The 19991-nt window shown below is 41.0% G+C and overlaps 1 protein-coding gene across 4 annotated transcripts in view; it reads right to left on the reverse strand.

Moving 5' to 3' along the window:
- The window catches only part of VPS13B (vacuolar protein sorting 13 homolog B), a 1297298-nt gene that overhangs the window by 330501 nt on the left and 946806 nt on the right, over positions 1-19991 (reverse strand). For all 4 annotated transcript variants that reach the window (XM_073550458.1, XM_073550457.1, XM_073550459.1 and 1 more), the window contains exon 34: positions 13355-14045. In XM_073550458.1, the coding sequence (XP_073406559.1) occupies positions 13355-14045 (691 nt within the window). The remainder of the gene's footprint in view (positions 1-13354; positions 14046-19991) is intronic.

Below are 19991 nucleotides of genomic sequence, written 5' to 3' on the forward strand. Positions count from 1 at the left end.
GAGGTTACAGCAATTGGTGGAGTAATAGGGTTGATTTAAACTATTCCTTTGCAATCCAACCCTCAAAGATCATCAGAATAAAGACAAGGTCAGTACCACATCCAGAGGAACCACTGTGTGTATATAAAGGGACTGCAGTGATTGAGAATGTTAAGGGTCCTTCAAAGTGACTGAAGTGATTCCTTTAGTCGGGCATCAACCGATCAAGTACTGATAAACTATTCCTTTGGAGTTCAACCCCCAAGGATCATCAGAATAAAGGTAAGCTTCAGTACCACAGATGAACCAGTATGTGTAGATAATGGTATTGCAGCGATTGGTGGAGTGCTAAGGTTCCTTTAAACTGGCCAAAATGATTCAAGTAACCAAGCCCCGACCAATCAAACACTGATAAGCTATTCCTTTGGAGTTCAACCCCCAAAGACCATCAGAATAAAGGCCACCTGCAGTATCAGGTGCAGATGAACCATTGTGTGTGGATAAACGAAACCGAGAATCCAGCAATTGGTGCAGTGCCGTGGTTCACCTAAAGCACACCTGCCTGGTCTTTCCTGTATCAGTTGGATAGAAAAGGCAGAGGAGGTGTGGTTTAATGCACCGGTATATTCACCACATGATATGGTGGCCATCTAGGAAGCAGGAGGAACAGAATGCCAAGTGGAGCATAGGAGTGGGATGGAGGCAAATGAAGGGCACCAGACAGAACAGAGGTGGAACAACCTTTTTTGATCCGATTGCCAAATTTTGTGATTAGTGGTATTTTCATTCAAGGTATATATATGAGGTTCCATTTCTGGAACTCCCATTACTGTAGACAAAGAGGTTCTTCAGTTTCCCTCTTTAAAAAAAGGGACGCACAGAATGGCATTACAGGCCGCATGTGACACCTGGGAAGCAGGTTGTATTCCGTAGAGATAGAGAAACCATACATAAGAAATGTCTTGTCACTTGTCAGTCTCTGGGTGGAGGGTCACATTTTGTTACACAAGAGGAGCTACACTTTGTCAGTCATATACCATGCACGGCCTCTTGCTTATTTTCATGAACCTTATTAACTTTGATGTACTGTGAACAATTCTCCATTGGCAATATGCATCTCAAGCTTCCATTACATCATGCTGCCTATAACATGATACCATACGGGTACAGCACTTTCATATTAGTGATTGGTCTAACACTGCTTTGTTGGCCAGGGTAGACCGGCCAGAGTAACAGATTGCCGAATGCCTTGCATTTGCCAGCCTAGATTGACCGGTCTAAATGCACTATAAAGAGTTAATCAGATGTACGGAAATTTTCCAACTTGTAGAGCCCAATTTTGAAGAAAAAAAAGTTCACCTCTGGGAGCAGTGTCACACTGGGGTGCCAAGGGTCCACCAGTAACATTGACAGTGGAGGCCAATTAAGCTACATGCAAATATTAGATTACCCTCATTCACAGATTATCTCTATTTCTATATAATAAAAATCTAAGTGCTTTGTTAAATGAATTATGAGATGCTGTCCCAATGAATGATGAGATGCTGAGTCAAGTGTATTCTACTGCTTTGCAAAGCTGGGTGAGAGGCCCACCGGGGGATTTACGTATTGCCCTGCAGGCCAGTCCAAGGCTGCCTGTGAGGAACAATTATCAGGATTAATTTGTGCCAGCATCTAAATGACAGATCTAAGTTAGAGTTTGGTAGATTTTAAAATTTTCTGTGACACGAGCTATACAAATGTATATTAGTGACCTGCAGTCGTGGCTCACTTCCGTTTCAACTATGTCATTCCTGCAGATTGTCATGGCTGCTGTAACAGAGACACAGAATGCAGAGCACTTATGTAAAAGACACACATGACGCCATCCCAATAAGCTTTCACCAATGGAGTTTTTTTTTTTTATTATTTATTTTTTTGCTCTTGTTTCTAACCTGAAAAATGTAATATGTTAATAAAGCATGCATATCTTTGTACTCATAGTACTACCTTTAACATACTACATATGACTCGGCTAGCAGACTGCAGGTCACGGCCTACTTTAGATCACGCTGTGATTTTCAAAAAACGCCCTTTAATACTCATTTTTCCCTGGTTGGGTGGAAATTATCTGTATTTCTTGGGGACTGCAAAAAAAGATGATCTCTTAAAACAATGTTATTTTTCAAGTAATGTCATTGTAAATAAAAGCTTTTTATCCTCTCAGAACGATCTGTTTCCAAAAGCTTATACAATGTGGATATTGAATTACGGTAATATTTTTGATTGGATAATCTTCATCAGCATTTAAACCTAAGTCTTGTAACAAAAAACACATGAGAGTTTGTGATTCATATTGAAAATAATTGTCAAGTATTGTAATATCTCTGCTTATACCGTGCTTTATAGTCTGTGCATTCTTATTCCAAGAATACCGGTAAAGGCAGATTCTCTGACAACATATTCCCTGAAAAACTGAAAAATTCCCAAAACTTGAGCCAAACGGATTGGTCATTGGAAAATAATCTCCAAGATGTCCGTTTCTGTCATACTGTAGAAAAAAATCTTATTCGCCTTTTTTTACTTTTATTATTAAGTGTCAAACTCATATGGCCACCAAAGATCCCCCAAGGATGTGGCCATGCTTTCCTAAAATCCCGAAGAGGTAGTCTGCTTGGTTATGCAGCAGTAAATCATCAGTTTTGCAGAAGATGTTGATTCCATGTGTGTCAGGAAAGGTTATTTGGAGGTGAATGACTTTATTGCACAGGTCAGCAACTAGTCAATCAGGATCGACATGTCAGCTTATCTCATAGGAGGCCTCAGCCAGTACTGCCGAGTGCCTGGCTTACTATTTGCCCTGGCACTGAAGTCAGAATTGTGGAAACTTCTGCTGTCTATTCTTTCTTTTCCCATATCTCCTCAGTGCTGAAGTGTCTCAAGGTAGGATGGCAGCTTCTGGGGGTGACATCTTTTCAATCAGTCTGCCTATTGTCAGAGGGGTGAGTAGGACTGGGTAATTCCTACTCCACACTGATGAGGGGCAATACCCTGAAACAGCTGTCTGTGGATGGATACCATGTTTTGGCATAGGTGGTTTCCTTCATTGGAGACTGCCCTTCTCGTGGTTGTTCCTTCCCAGGGAAAGATCTGGCTAGTCATTGCTTGCGTTGAGAAACATGTGATGGTGTCTCCGCGGCTTTTGAATTACATGTTTTTGCATATTTCCCATAAGGGATGGTGGCATTGCTCTAGCATCACTGCGTTGAGAAACATGTGATGGTGTCTCCGCAGTGTTGGATGTTGATCTCCATGAGGTCATTCATCCTCATTTTTCACAGTCTTTTACTAGGCATTGCTCCTACTAGCCAGTTTCCTACTCCACACTGATGAGGGGTAATACCCCTTAACAGCTGTCTGTGGATGGATACCATGTTTTGGCATAGGTGGTTTCCTTCATTGGAGACTGCCCTTCCCGTGGTTGTTCCTTCCCGGTGAAAAACCTGGCTAGTCATTGCTTGCGTTGAGAAACATGTGATGGTGTCTCCGCAGTGTTGGATGTTGATCTCCATGAGGTCATTCATCCTCATTTTTCACTGGGTAATTAAGACCAGAGATTTGGAGTATGCTAAAGGTACAAGCTGGGCAAGCTCTTAGGACACGTACTCCTTTATCTCTACGCCTTAGACCTCACTCCAGAGGATCTCACCTAGCCAAATCAGTTCTCATACTCCAGAGGAGCATTGCACGGCAAATAAACCTTCTTACCTTGCCATGCCATAGCCGGTATGTCACTCTCCGCAAGGAGAAACGTTATCCCTTAGACCTCAGTCCAGAGCCTCTCACCTAGCCAAATCAGTTCTCATACCTTGCACTGATGAGGGGCAATACCCCAAAACACAGTGTCTTCAAATAGAGATTTTGATTTGGCTTTTGTCCTAAGTCACATTTTAAGACTCGTTAAACGGTCTATAGTGACTTGTAGCGTTGCTGCCTTCAACGGGTGGTGCTATAGAGTTCAAGTCTTCTTCCTCTCTGAAGAGGCAATTTGCATATACCTTTATCTACAGACACTCCTCACTATTACATCACTTGTCCTGCAGGATTTGGCCTTGCACAGTACTACTTCTCTTGCCTATTACACTGGTATACAGTGATTTTGGTGCCAACGATGTTTGAACAGTTTTATGTTAAGTTTCTGGTGCTTATTAAGAATATGACTTAGGTTTTGCCAGACTGACTCTAGTTTATGAGATATTTAATAGTTAATTATTTACAGTAGAATTCTGGCTTCAAAAAGTGGCTTTTATAACATTGTAAGCCTATAAATTAAAATGCAAAATAAATGTATTAAATGTAATAAATGCACCACAAATTTTGAGGAGAAAAATAAGAAAAAAATATTTTTTAATAAAATGATGGTGCCTCTTATAATCCTTGCATCTTATTGCTTACCGGGGTTGGTGACTGCGGTGTAGCGGGGTCCCATGCTCGCTGCTGGAGGAGGCAGGCATGGAGTGATGCTGCAGGCCGCATTCAGGGATGAGGGGGGGCTCTGATGTGTGCCGTTGCTGCCGTTGCTGCTGCTGCTGCAGGGTCTTGTGCTGCCGCCGGGTTTCTCCGCTTGTCTGGCGGTTGCTGGCTGGTGCTGCGGGTGTCTCCGGTGCCCAGCGGTGCGGCGTTGTGTGCCCGTCGATGCCCGGGGCTCTGCCGACATTGTGCGACAGGCCAGAGCCCCGGGATTTCCTACGTTCCCTGTGTGCGCGCGCTGTGGTGCCAGTAAAAAAAAAAGGCCGCCGGCGCGTGCGCAGATGGGATCTCGGGACCCAGTTCTCGAGAGATGAGATCTGAAATCTCATCTCTCGAGAGCTGGGTCCCGAGATCCCATCTGCGCATGCGCGGCGGCATTTTTTTTTTACTGGCACCACCGTGTGCACACAGGGAACCCAGGGAAAATGGCCACCGGTGAGTGCGCAGATGGGATCTCGGGACTAAGCTCTCGAGAGATGAGATTTCAGATCTTATCTCTCGAGAACTGGGTCCCGAGATCCCATCTGCGCATGCGCCGGCGACCATTTTTTTACTGGCACACAGGGAACCGAGGAAATGCCGGGGCTCTGGTCTGTTGCACAATGTCGGCAGAGCCCTAGGCATCGACGGGCACATAACGAGGCACTGGAGACACCTGCAGCACCGGCCAGCAACCGCCGGACGCCTCCGATCACAGCCTAGGTAAGGCATGTCCGCTTTGTAAGACGCACCCCTGTTTTCCCCCCAAATTTGTGGGAAAAAAAGTGCGTCTTACAAAGCGGAAAATATGGTATATGGGATATTTCATTACCTAAGACACTGTTACAGAGTCAAAAGACCAAAAGCCAAAGCATTTGTTATCACACACAAGTGGGAGAATGCAATATTTTCATGGATGAAGTATCTCAAAAACTAGAACCAATTCAGCACCCTCAAAATACCCTAAATCCAATAAAAAAAAACACATTGGTAACTGGAAAAAAATTTTTTGTAGACCTGTGCTAGTTTTACACACTGCATAGCACCACTGCTGTTGTCCTGGATATAAGGGCACTTTGTCCTAAATATATATATACCTTATTGTGCTGCTTCTTAGGTCTTGAACATATGGGCACTGCAGAACACATTTTTTTTTAGCTAAAATGTACGAACCATGCACTGTATCAATGATAATACCCAATATTCATCATACCACATAGTATCGGTTCACTTAACCTTTATGTATAGACAGTGTTCAGTACTATGTACTTTATACTGAATGAAAGGCCACTGTGCTATAACACTTTTCTTGTCCTGAATGTAGAAACAGTGCACAGTACCACTTCTGTCCTGTATGTGCCACACTGCACAGTAACACTTCTCTTGTCCTGCATGTATCACACTGCACATTACTAATTCTCTTATCCTGTATACATCACACTGCACACTATCACTTCTCCTGTATGTACCCCACTGCACAGTACCACTTCTTCCATTATGTATATATACACACAGTCCCACTTCCCTTGTCCTGTATCACACTGCACATTACCACTTATCTTGTCCTGTATATATACACTGCACATTACTACTTCTGTCATGTATATACATACTGCACAGTACCACTTCCCATCCTGTATCACTGTACAGTACCAATTTTCTTGTCCTGTATATATATACTGCACACTATCACTTCTCCTGTATGTACCACACTGCACAGTACCACTTCTCCCATTATGTATATATACACTGCACAGTACCACTTCTGTCCTGTATGTGCCACACTGCACAGTAACACTTCTCTTGTTCTGCATATATCACACTGCACACTACCACTTCTCTTATCCTGTATATATCACACTACACACTACTACTTCTCCTGTGCTGTATGTACCACACTGCACACTATCACTTCTCCTGTATGTACCACACTGCACAGTACCACTTCTCCCATTATGTATATATACACGCTGCACAGCACTTCTCTTGTCCTGTATCACACTACCACTTCTCTTGTCCTGTATATATACACTGCACAGTACCACTTCCCATCCTGTATGTATCACACAGTACAGTACTACTTCTTGTCCTTTATGTATCACACTGGACAGTACCACTTCTCTTTACCTGTCTCACACTGCACAGTATCACTTCTTGGACTGTATCAGGCTGCAGAGTACCACTTCTCAAGTCCTGTATGTATCACGCTGCACAGTACCACTTCTCATGTCCTGTATGTATCACGCTGCACAGTATCACTTCTCATGTTCTGTATGTATCACACTGCACAGTACCACTTCACATGTCCTGTATGTATCACGCTGCACAGTATTACTTCTCATGTTCTGCATTATGTTGCACAGTACCACTTCTCATGTACTGCATGTATCACGCTGCACAGTACCACTTCTCATGTCCTGTATGTATCATGCTGCACAGTACCACTTCTCATGTATGCATCACGCTGCACAGTACCACTTCTCATGTTTGTATCACACTGCACAGTACCACTTCTCATGTCTGTATGTATCACTCTGCACAGTACCACTCCTCACGTCTGTATGTATCACACTGCACAGTACCACTTCTCATGTATGTATCACGCTGCACAGTACCACTTCTCATGTCTTGTATGTATCACACTGCACAGTACCACTTCTCATGACCTATAAGTATAGACACTGCACAGTAACAATTCTTTTTTTCTCAACGTATGGATACTGCGCCGTACCACTCATGTCCTGTATGCGTCAAACTGTACAGTATCAAATCACTTGACATACTGTACATTACCACTTTTGCTGTATACTGTGCAAAAGAATTTCCCTTGACTTTTTTGTATCAACCCTGCACATTACCAATTGTTTTGTCCTGAATACATGGACACCAGAGATTACCACTTCACTTGTTTGAATGAATGGACACTGCACAAAAGCATGTCTCATATCCTGAGTGTATAAGCACGGCACAGTACAACTTCTCGACTTTTTTCTAAGAACGCTGTATATTATCATCTCTAAATAACCTACACCAGTGGGCCAAAGATACAAGTGTATCTGTAAAGAAGAGTGGTCATATGGAGTACAACATTATAACATACAGAGTGACAACACTCAATTACTATAGTAATTACCAGGATAAAATAGAAAAGGGACAAAATGTATGGTAACCTTTATGGCTATTGGCTACTTCTCAGAATATCTCAGAATATTAACAGGTAGCACAGTGCACGCTGATTTCTGCCAGTTGCTGCTTGGTTCCAGCCTATATAGACTCATTCTGTTAAGACTCCTACATAGGCTGGTGACAATGTGTGTGACAGGTTTAGTAGTGAGGGTGTCTGGCTGACACCTCTTCATTAGTAAACCTAGGGCTTGGTGTCAGTGATAGCTGCTGACACCAAGCCCAAATCCCATTAGCCTGATGCCACTGCTTCAGAATGAAAAAGAAGGGGTTTAAACAGGAAATTACATCACAAAACTTTCTTTTCCCAAATATCTTTAGTTTGCTCAAAAAAGCATTCATTGCTGTACAAAAGTCTCATGGAAAGACGCATGGAAAAATGCACCAAAAATGTGGCAAAACTGCGTGTCTTTGCTGACAAAAGATGTAGAAATCTTTCAGAAATTTCTGTAAGCAATTACTCACAATGTGCACATGCCCTTAATGTCTGTACACTGCATCACACCACTCTGAAGTTCCTATTTGTATCTCAATGCCAAGTGTTAATTCTCTTGACGACCATCTATTGACAATGCACAGTATTGTGTTTATTGTCCTGTATGAATTGGAACTGCAGAGTATCATGCTTCAAACATAAAGACACCAAATGTAAATTTTTGGTGAGGAATCAACAAGTGGGACACAATTGTGAAGTTGAACGAAATTTATTGGTTATTTTAAATTTTTGGGTAAATTCAAAAACTGAAAAGTGGGGCGTGCAATATTATTTGGCCCCTTTAACTTAATACTTTGTTGCTCCACCTTTTGCTGCGATTACAGCTGCAAGTCACTTGGGGTATGTCTCTATCAGTTTTGTACATCGAGAGACTGAAATTCTTGCCCATTCTTCCTTGGCAAACAGCTCGAGCTCAGTGAGGTTGGATGGAGATCGTTTGTGAACAGCAGTTTTCAGCTCTTTCCACAGATTCTCAATTGGATTCAGGTCTGGACTTTGACTTGGCCATTCTTACACCTGGATATGTTTATTTGTGAACCATTCCATAGTAGATTTTGCTTTATGTTTGGGATCATTGTCTTGGTGGAAGACAAATCTCCTTCCCAGTCTCAGGTCTTTTGCAGACTCCAACAGGATTTCTTCAAGAATGGTCCTGTATTTGGCTCCATCCATCTTCCCATCATAGAATCATAGAGTTGGAAGGGACCTCCTGGCCCATCTGGTCCAACCCCCTGCTCAAAGCAGGATTTGCTAAATCATCCCAGACAGATATCTGTCCAGCCTCTGTTTGAAGACTTCTATTGAAGGAGAACTCACCACCTCTCGTGGCAGCCTGTTCCACTCATTGATCACTCTGTCAAAAATTTTTTTTCTAATATCTAATCTGTGTCTCCTCCCATTCAGTTTCATCCCATTGCTTCTCGTGTTTCCTTGTGCAAATGAGAATAAAGTTGATCCTTCTACAATGTGACAGCCCTTGAGTTATTTGTAGACAGCTATTAAGTCTCCTCTCAGTCTTCTCTTTTGCAAGCTAAACATTCCCAAATCCTGCAACCTTTCCTCATAAGACAGGGTTTGCAGACCGGTCACCATTCTGGTCGCTCTTATCTGAACTTGCTCCAGTTTGTTGATGTCTTTTTTAAAATGTGGCGCCCAAAACTGGACACAGTATTCCAGATGAGGTCTGACCAAAGAGGAGTAGAGGGCAATAATGACTTCACGTGATCTAGACTGTATGCTTCTGTTAATACATTCTAGAATTGCATTTTCCTTTTTTGCTGCTGCACTACACTGTTGACTCATATTCAGTCTGTGATCTATTAGTATACCCAAGTCTTTTTCACATGTGCTGTTGCTTAGCCCTATTCCTCCCATTCTGTATATACTTTTTTCATTTTTATTGCCCAGATGTAGTACTTTGCATTTTTCCCTGTTAAAAACCATTCTGTTAGTTGCTGCCCACTGCTCCAGTTTATTTATATCTTTTTGAATCCTCTCTCTTCTCTAGTATTAACTATCCCTCCTAGCTTTGTGTCATCAGCAAATTTAATCAGTTTACCCTCAATGTCTTCATCTAAATCGTTGATAAAGATGGTAAACAATACAGGGCCCAGGACAGAGCCCTGTGGTACCCCAGTTGAGACATTCTTCCAACTGGATGTGCAGCCATTTACGACCACTCTTTGGGTCCGATCACTAAGCCAGTTATGAATCCACCTAACAGTTGCCTTGTCCATTCCATACTTAGTCATTTTTTCAATAAGGATTGTGTGAGATACCTTGTCAAATGCTTTGCTGAAGTCAAGATATACTATATCTACAGCATTTCCCTGATCCACCCAATCAGTGATTCTGTCATAGAAGGAAATTAAGTTAGTCTGACATGACTTATTAGTTACAAACCCATGCTGACTTTGTTTAATCACTTCATTCTTATCCAGATACTGACATACATGTTGTTTAATAATTTGTTCAAAGATCTTTCCTGGTATGGAAGTCAGACTCACGGGCCTATAGTTGCCTGGGTCCACCTTCTTCCCCTTTTTGAAGATAGGAACAACATTTGCTCTTCTCCAGTCTTCTGGGACTTCTCCTGTTCTCCACAAATTTTCAAAGATTATGGAGCACGGTTCAAAAATTTCTTCTGCTATCTCCTTCAGTACTCTGGGGTGTAATTCATCTGGACCTGGAGACTTGAATTCATTTAGGTTAGCTAAGTGTTTCCTCACTATATTTCTGTTTGTAGATATCCTGGATTCTTCTATTCCCTTACTAGGACAGTTTAGAATAGTTGATGTTATATTTAAAAGTTCGGCCTTCTCAACATCCTGTCTTACCATTTCATCATTTTGATCCTGTAAAAATCCTATAGCATCTTTGACTTTTCTTTTACTTTTGACATATCCCCAAAATCCTTTATTATTGCTTTTGACGTCTCTTGCAAGCCTCAATTCATTGTCAGCTCTAGATAATCTGATTCGTGCCCTGCAGGTTCTGTAGGGAGCATTATATTCTTCTTTAGATATGCCTCCCTCTTTCCATTTTATAAACATTTGTTTCTTCCTTTTTAGCATGTGCTCAAGTTCTGTGTTCATCCATCCTGGCTTCGTTAAACGCTTCCTATTCTTCCCTCTTTTCGAAATTGTAAACAATTGTGCTTTGAAAACTTCATTTTTCAATTTTAACCATCTTCCCTGCTGAAGAAAAGCAGGTCCAAACCATGATACTGCCACCACCATGTTTGACAGTGGGGATGGTGTGTTCAGGGTGATGAGCTGTGTTGTCTTTACGCCAAACATATCGTTTGGCATTGTTGCCTAAAAGTTCGATTTTGGTTTCATCTGACCAGAGCAACTTCTTCCACATGTTTTGTGTGTCTCCCAGGTGGCTTGTTGCAAACTTTAAACAACACTTTTTATGGATATCTTTGAGAAATGGCTTTCTTCCTGCCACTCTTCCATAAAGGCTAGATTTGTGCAGTGTACGACTGATTGTTGTCCTATGGACAGACTGTCCCACCTCAGCTGTAGATCTCTGCAGTTCATCAGCCTCTTGGCTGCATTTCTGATCAGTCTTCTCATTGTTTGAGATGAAAGTTTAGAGGGACGGCCGGGTCTCGGTAGACTTGCAGTGGTATGATACGCCTTCCATTTCAATATGATCGCTTGCACAGTGCTCCTTGGGATGTTTAAAGCTTTGGAAATCATTTTGTATTCAAATCTGGCTTTAAGCGTCTCCACAACAGTATCACGGACCTGCCTGTTGTGTTCCTTGGTCTTCATGATGCTCTCTGTGCTTCAAACAGAACTCTGAGACTATCACAGAGCAGGTGCATTTATACGGAGACTTGATTACACACAGGTGGACGATATTTATCATCATTAGTCATTTATGACAACATTGGATCATTCAGAGATCCACAATGAACTTCTGGAGTGAGTTTGCTGCACTGAAAGTAAAGGGGCCGAATAATATTGCACGCCCCACTTTTCAGTTTTTGCATTTCCACAAAAATTTAAAATAACAAATAAATTTCGTTCAACTTCACAATTGTGTTCCACTTGTTGCTGATTCTTCACCATAAATTTACATTTGGTGTCTTTATGTTTGAAGCATGATATGTGAGAAAAGGCTGAAAAGTTCCAGGGGGCCGAATACTTTCGCAAGGCACTGTATGATCCTGGATCTAAATGAACTGCACAGTATCACTACACTTGTCCTGACTGTAAAGGAACTGAACAGTATCACTTCACTTGTCCTGGCTGTAAAGGAGCTGCACAGTATCACTTCACTTGTCCTGAATATATTGGCTGTGCACATTACAATTTCTCTTGTCTCAAATGCAAAGGAACTGCAAAGTACCACTTCCTTTTCTTAAATGTAAATGAACTAGAGAGTACCACTTATCTTGTCTTGAATGCTAATTAAATGCACAGTATCACTTCTCCTGTCCTGACTATAAAGGAACTGTACAGAACCACTTCTCTTGTCCCGAATGTAAAAGAACTGCACAGTATAACTTCACTTGTCCTGAACATAAAGCAACAGCACAGTACCAAGTATCTTTTCCTCTACACAGGACACGTTGTCCTTAATGTAAAGGAACTACACAGTATCACTTGTCTTGTATGTTGTCCTTTATGAATTGTAAATGCACAGTCCTACTTCTCCTGTCCTGAATAAATAGGGACCATAAAGCACCATTTGTTTTCACTTCTCAACACGTACACTGCAATGTATTATGCCTGCTGTTCTGTATGAACTGGAAATGCATAGCACCACTTTTCTTGACTTCTATTATGGCACATATACCGCACAGTTAAAGCATTCACAGACTATTAGGTTTTGATTTATCACAGTCGCATATTAGTTTAGAGCATTTTGGAAGAGACTGATTATCTTGGGAGCCTTTATTATTAACAGAGGAAAGTATTACTACTTTTGTTGTCACTAAAGTACATATTAGTATTGGTTGCTCTTTTGGGGACAATATTACTATGGAGGCACCATGGCAATTACAGTTGAGGCACCTTTGCACGATTATTTTTGGATGTACTATATAGTAATTACCCAGATTCAATGTGATGATAAAACTATTTAATCTCTTAAAACAATGCTATATTTTCAAGGAATGATAAGATAAATAATGACAATGGTTTATCCTTTTTCCAAAACTTGATGCAAAAAGGATTGACATACAGATGAAATTCAGTAGGATGATAGTGTATAAGTCTTAAAAAGACAATAAACTTAAGAAGCATCAAAATATATTTAAAATATTCTAAAAATGTTTTCAAATTTAGTTTTTATCTTATATTTTCTTTAAAGTTTAAACATGATAAGTAATGGAATCAATTACTCGCATGATGAGTGGAGCGGTCTATTAGCCTGCTCATAGCAGCAAGGACAATGCTTTCTAAAAAAACAGACTACTCCGAACCCCTCAATCCAACTCTGAGATGCAGAGACTATGTTACATTGATACTATGTGGAGCCATAGCACACAAGATGCCAACAATGCATGCACAAGGGGCACAACTTGCAGTGAAGGACAAGTCTTGCTTTTTAAGGTTGGGATCAATCATTCAGATGCTTTATGCGGCATTTTTAGCCGCACATTAGACTTACCGTAATAGATACACATGAATTAGCAGTGCAATCTAAATGTACAAACGAGATATGATCTTTGGTTACGATGGACATCCTTACCTAAGCATTTGTATTCTGGATCTACGCCTTTAAGGAGTGCATCAAAGAGTGATATTTCCACCTTCTGTTTCTTGTGATGGCAGCTTATCAGTAAAGAGGGTTGGAACACAACAAAATGTAAAAACGGATTCAGCTGCAAGTCTCCGGTTCCTCTTCTTCCAGGTTGACGCACAATTGTGATACCCAGAGCTTGGCGAGCAGAAGACCTTGTAGATGCATGCAGGCGTTCTAGAGAAAGTAGGCCGGTTTTTCCATTTGCTGGGGAAGGAGAGTTGGTATTAAGAAGGTCCTCAGCAGTGACTGAGGATACACATGACTGTAGAGGTCTATCCGGTGCTTCCTCAGATTCTGTGGTGGACTGGTTCATGGGGCTTTTGCTCACTTTCTCATTGTCTTTACAGTCCACTTTGGTCTTGGGCACAGCAGTGCATGAGTAGGACATCAAGGATATGCGGCTGGCAGTAATAAAGATGTCAAATGGGATGAAATTCAGATTCTTCACAATCGATGACTGCTTGGATGGTCTCACTATTCTGTGATGACTTGTGCCACTTTGTGGTTCAAGCTGAACTATTCTTATCTTCACGCTGTCACTACCAATGCCACTGTCTTGGGCTCCACTATAACGAGAAGATGTCTCCACTGTACGGCCATCTGTACTGTCCTTTTTCTGTTGCTCATGATTGAAAACCTAAAAAGAACAAAAACAAATGAATAATTAGTTAAGATTAGCCACTATTTTTTTTCCCTGATAGTATTCAAAATACAATTTTTGGTAATGTTAAACAGCAATTTGTGAAATACTATAATTAAAAAAAAAATTGCAGCACCATAAGGTTCAAAAACAGATCTTTGTAGAGCTATATAGAGACAATTCTTCAATAAATTTAATCTGTCACCGGATTTTTGTTATGTATTCTGAGAGCAGTATAAGGGACTGAGACCCTGATTCCAGTGATGTGTAATTTGCCAAGCTGTGTGTTGCTGTTTCAATAAAATCAGTGCTTTATCAGGAGGAGAGTATCACTATAGGACTAGGCGTTTCATGCCTCCTAATCAGCTGCTCGGTGTAACACAGGGCCCAATACTGATTGGCAGCTTTCTCTAAATAGATAGAGTACACAAGAGCTGACAATCAGTGGTGAGGGTGGGGCTATAAACAGCGCAGCAATCAGAGCACAGCTAGATCTGCAGTAGGGAACAACACAATAATATCAAAATAACAAGTGACATTGCTGGAATCAGGATCGCTGTCCCTACATTATGCTGGTCTTAGATTACATAACAAAAACCTGCTGACAGACTCCCTTTAAGACATGGTAACCAAATGTAATATTGTTTGTATGCAACAACATGAAAAATCAAGTAAACACTACAATTATAAAGAATTTAAACTAAAATGTGATTCAATAACCAGAAGGTTCAATCTTGATATGCTTTTTCTGCAGCTCATGAAAGATCTCTTCTTCCTTGTGCTGCAGACAATGATGCTGAAGAGCATGTATTCTTCCCTCCCTTCACCTAGCAGAGTCTGCTATGGGCGCTCTCCTATCGCTCTGGGCAAACATAGCCCACTTGATCTCTCCTTCATGCCCCTAAACTCTACCTTGCATGCGCTTTCCTCAACTACACACTGATCTGCCCCTGTGAAAATGTGAATGCTTCCCTTTCTCTATACCCTGATCTATTGTTTTAAACTTTCTTCCCAACCCTAGGGATAGAGAAATGAGTAATCCAGGTGCTGTGTGGTGAGAAGCAGCAGGACTGTCAGCTATGTAAAGGATTTACGCAGGCTCTACAACAACATAGTAGGATCTTTTTTTTTTTTAAGGCCTGTTTCACACTTGCTTTTTTTTGCAGCGCGTTTTTCCCGCAAAAAAACGCATTGAAAAACGCATACAAAAGCATACAACTGCTGCGTTTTTTTCAAGCATTTTTATGAGCATGCATGAAAAAAACGCAGCGTTTTTATGCGTTTGTATGCGTTTTTAGTGCGTTTTTACCGCATTTGCGTTTTTTTCCAACATTAGGTGGCCCCTCACACTAACCCAAACCATGACTTTACTAAACCTAACCCTGACCCTAACCCTAACCCTTAACCAAACCATACTTAACCCTAACCCTGACCCTAACCCTTAACCAAACCATACTTAACCCTAACCCAAACCCTAACTAACCTTAACCCTAACCCTGACCCTAACCCTTAACCAAACCATACTTAACCCTAACCCTGACCCTAACCCTAACCCTTAACCAAACCATACTTAACCCTAACCCTGACCCTAACCCTTAACCAAACCATACTTAACCCTAACCCTGACCCTAACCCTTAACCAAACCATACTTAACCTTAACCCTAACCCTAACCCTGACCCTAACCCTGACCCTAACCCTTAACCAAACCATACTTAACCCTAACCCTGACCCTAACCCTGACCCTAACCCTTAACCAAACCATACTTAACCCTAACCCTGACCCTAACCCTAACCCTTAACCAAACCATACTTAACCCTAACCCTGACCCTAACCCTTAACCAAACCATACTTAACCCTAACCCTGACCCTGACCCTAACCCCCCTTAACTAACCCTAACTTTACCCAAACCCCTAAATTCCATTGTCTAAACTAATGGTAAAAAAAAAAACGCATGTGCAAAAAAACGCATACATAAGCATGCCAATGCGCACATATGCTCACCATAGACTTATAATGGGTGTCCTGCTGTAAAAAAACGCATTGCGCGCGCATGCGTTTTTTTGAGGCAAATCGGACGCACAAAAAATGCAACAAGTTGCATTTTGTGCGCCCGAGCGCATACCGCAAAAAAACGCATGCGCGGTAAAACACGTACAAACGCATGTGTATGCGCACATAAGCGCATCCCATGCAAAGTATAGGAAAAAAAAACGCATGCGCTATTTAGCGCTAAATTACCGCAAAAAAAACGCAAATGTGAAACCAGCCTCATGCAGACTAATTAGATAGTTGCTTAATTTTGCATTTAAACAAATTATCAATTAAAAAAAATTCAGTGCAACGTTTCTATACCCTTTATAGCTTAAATATTTGCAAATAAAAAGCCCTGGGACCAACATTCCTCACAATATATTCAATCACAATCTACTCTAGTAATAAAAAAACCCTAATATTGGAAATGTATGACATAGATGTAGATTGTCTGAGTTCATCAGGTTTAAAGAGAATCTGTCAGCTGATACCTGCTGCTCAAATAGTGGACAGCATGTATCAGCCACTGGCTGTCTGATCACAGCCATAAGTGTTTGTCTCTAAAACACTGCAGTAATTCAGAGAAAAACACACTTTTAATAGCTATCGGGGACCATGCCGCGCTATTGACTAGTTTTACAGGGAGGACCACGGCGGCTTCTCCTCTCCTGCTGGCAGTGACTAACAAGCATCTGCCTATATGTGCACGTACATACATGGTTGGGATACTACAGCCAGTGGCTGATACATGCTGCCCATGACAGATTCCTTTGCTTGAATTATGAGTCTTCAGGGAAATCCGTCAGCAGTTCTCATGCTGCAAAACTGCTGAGAACACTAGAAAGAAGACTTGGGAAGCTGTGGGAATATAAAGCCAAAAATATGTTTTGGGTACTTATGTAGAATTGCAAGTACCCTAAAGGCTGTCCCTTACTCTCAGCAATGAATGCTCTTTAACGCTTCACCTCCGCTCTTGATTGACATCTAAAGAAGTCTCCTGGTTGGACCTTGTAGCTGTCATTCAAAAAGCAGAGAAGAGGTGATGGGGACCATTTAGTGTAGGCGAGTCCAGGATGCTGCAGAGGAAGGGACCGCTCCTTGAGCACTTCTGATAGCCGTGTGATGGCAACTAATCCTTCTAACTTTCGCATACATTAGTACATACATGAAGGTCTATGTAACAGCTTTTAGTAGCTCTGCCTGGCCAAAATTGCTGACAAAATCAATTTAAATTAAAAAAGAACTTTACATTCATAGATTTTTATTAATACTTGCATAGTTTGGCTAGGAAAAAGGAAATTAATAAAAGGGCATAACGCAAATTTACAGGACTCTATAGAACATTTAAGAATGTTCCCCCACCTTATTGACTGCAGAATGAACTGTTGCAAGATATTACCAGTCTTTAACAATATTTGCCTCAATGTTCAAGCATTAGAAATTATCTAAAAAGTCTGTACTGTCATTTCTAAAACTTTTACAGACCCTGGAAGAAGCTAGGCTAAACGAGGGATGGGGTGGAAGGCCTAAAACCCTTGTGCAATGGCTGTTTCACTTGATAAGGTACTATTACCCTCTAACAAGTTTTATTTGTGGTAGAAACTGGTCATTATTTAAATCCTGGATAAAACTCTATTCTTCTATCCATAATATGCTATTCAAGAAGCTAGGCGAAACGTGGGTTGGGATGAAGGGTCTTAAACACTTGTGCGATGGCCGATTCACTTGATAAGGTACTATTTACCCCTCTAACAGGTTATATTAGTGGAGGAAACGGATGATTATTTAATTCCTGGATAAAAGACAATTATTCTATCCATACTATGCTAATATGCTAGGCCTCATTCACACATCAGTTTTTCACCGTCAGGTGCGATCCGGCTTTTTTTGTAAAACCGGATCCGGCGAAATGCAATGCTGGATCCAGTTTTTCCCCATTGACTTGCATTAGCGCCGGATGGCATTGCGGTTCATCCGTTTTTTGCCGGATCCGGCTACTTGTCTCATTCCGGCGTCTGGAAAAAACGGCTACTGTAACGTTTTTTGTCTCCGGCAAAAAAGCCGGAAGCGCCGGATCCGACGCTTCCGGCTTTTTGCCACAATGAAAGTCTATGGGCGCCGGATCCAAAAAAAGTCGGATCCAGCCACCGGATCCGTTTTTTTAAGTCTGCGCATGCTCAGATCCAATTTCCCAGCCCCCAGGAAACAGATATAACCTGCTAGACGGATCCGGCAGAAAAACGGATCCGTTTCTACAGTTCTCCAAAATTTATGCCGGATCCGTTTTTTCTAAAAATAGCCGGATCCTGCCTGACGGCAAAAAACTGATGTGTGAAAGTGGCCTTCGTTTCCTATAGTGTTGTAATCAGGCTAATTCTCTGTCCTTACTGGTGAGGTATCTTCTTAATATGTTTTTAAAGTAATTCATCCAATCTATATAAATATATGCTAATTGAACATTTTTTTCTAGTTCACTTCTTCAGTCCTGGGACAAATCTTCTATAGTTCCCAGGATGTTGTACTAAATTTACAGTATTGAAGTGCTATGTAATACCTCTTTCTTTATAAAAAGGATAATTTTGGGTTGAGCTAAACTTTTCCAGCAAGCAGCATTACAGAAGTGGTTATGGGTAAATATGATAAATGTAACTACAGGCTTATAGAAAACAACAGGGCATAATGACCACTTGTACCGGAGCGATCGGATGAATGACTTGTTTAATGAAGGAAGGCCTGTAATAATTGACAAGACCAACAAGGCAAGTGTTTAACCATCATTTAAAAGTGTAAAGGAGCCGGAATCTTTTAGACATTGATTTATTATGTAGGCTTCTGAAACTAATTGAGTATATTAACATTCTCCCAAGGGTACAGTGAAAAAATATGGCAATTAGTTAAAAACGACTACTGGAAAAACGAGAAACTTGAAAGAGCACCCGAGGCTTAGCCACCAATCCCCGTGTGCCGGCGGTCACCTGTTTGTACTGATACAAAAGATGCCCTAAGGTACGGCATTCCTCCGGGTGAACTCCAGAACGAGGTGGAGAGGGTAATAAAGGCTAGATTTGTGAGACGGGAACAAAGCAAGTAACTAAAACCATCTATGTGTACACATATAAAGTGACCCGGGTTTTACACGCTGTCCCATGCGACTATAAAGCCACCATTTATCATTGAGTGCTATGAGCAGATCCCGGCTTGCATTTCTTGTATAACCCATTTAAAACAGACAATAAAAGTTTTCTTTAATTAGCTACCGGTGTGCATTAACATGATCATGATTAAACCATAAAAAATAACTATATATTACTCTTGTACCCTCAGCCAGATGTTCTAAATTAATCCATTAGAAAAATGTACTTTGAGTCTTTTTTTTTTTAAAAGATCGACCTTCTGCTTTCACGAGAATTAAATGCATATTACTGTAGTGAAGAAGATAGTATTTCAGACCTCCGGGCATATATTAAATATACTGGCAGGACATTAGACAAAATGCTTGACTTATTAGATACTTCCTATTCTAAACAGTGTCATCAAAGCCTAAAAACAAAATTCATATAAAAGCAGCACAAAGCTTCCACATAGAACCGGTGCCAAAATCGCTCTACTTTCCAGCTAATGAGGAAAGGATGTGTATTCTTAACATATGAATTTAAGAGTTTCCAAGCATTCACATTAGGAAATGTTCCTATTGGTTCCATATGGTGTATGTTAAATTAAACAATATCGGTGAAATAACCTTCCTGAGATAGCTGGCATGATAATGGCAATTACCTGGTGTGCAAAGCGACAAAACAAAGGGGAATTTAGTCCAACAATGAGCAATTAGGATAATAGAAACATAGGTGAAAAAAATTAAAAGGAATCCGTCAGTAGCATCAACCCTCCAAAGCCATTTATATGGGCAT

The sequence above is a fragment of the Dendrobates tinctorius genome, unplaced genomic scaffold (genome assembly GCF_039654945.1).
Source record: "Dendrobates tinctorius isolate UK_male_01 unplaced genomic scaffold, ASM3965494v1 ptg000165l, whole genome shotgun sequence".
Classification (NCBI taxonomy): domain Eukaryota; kingdom Metazoa; phylum Chordata; class Amphibia; order Anura; family Dendrobatidae; genus Dendrobates; species Dendrobates tinctorius.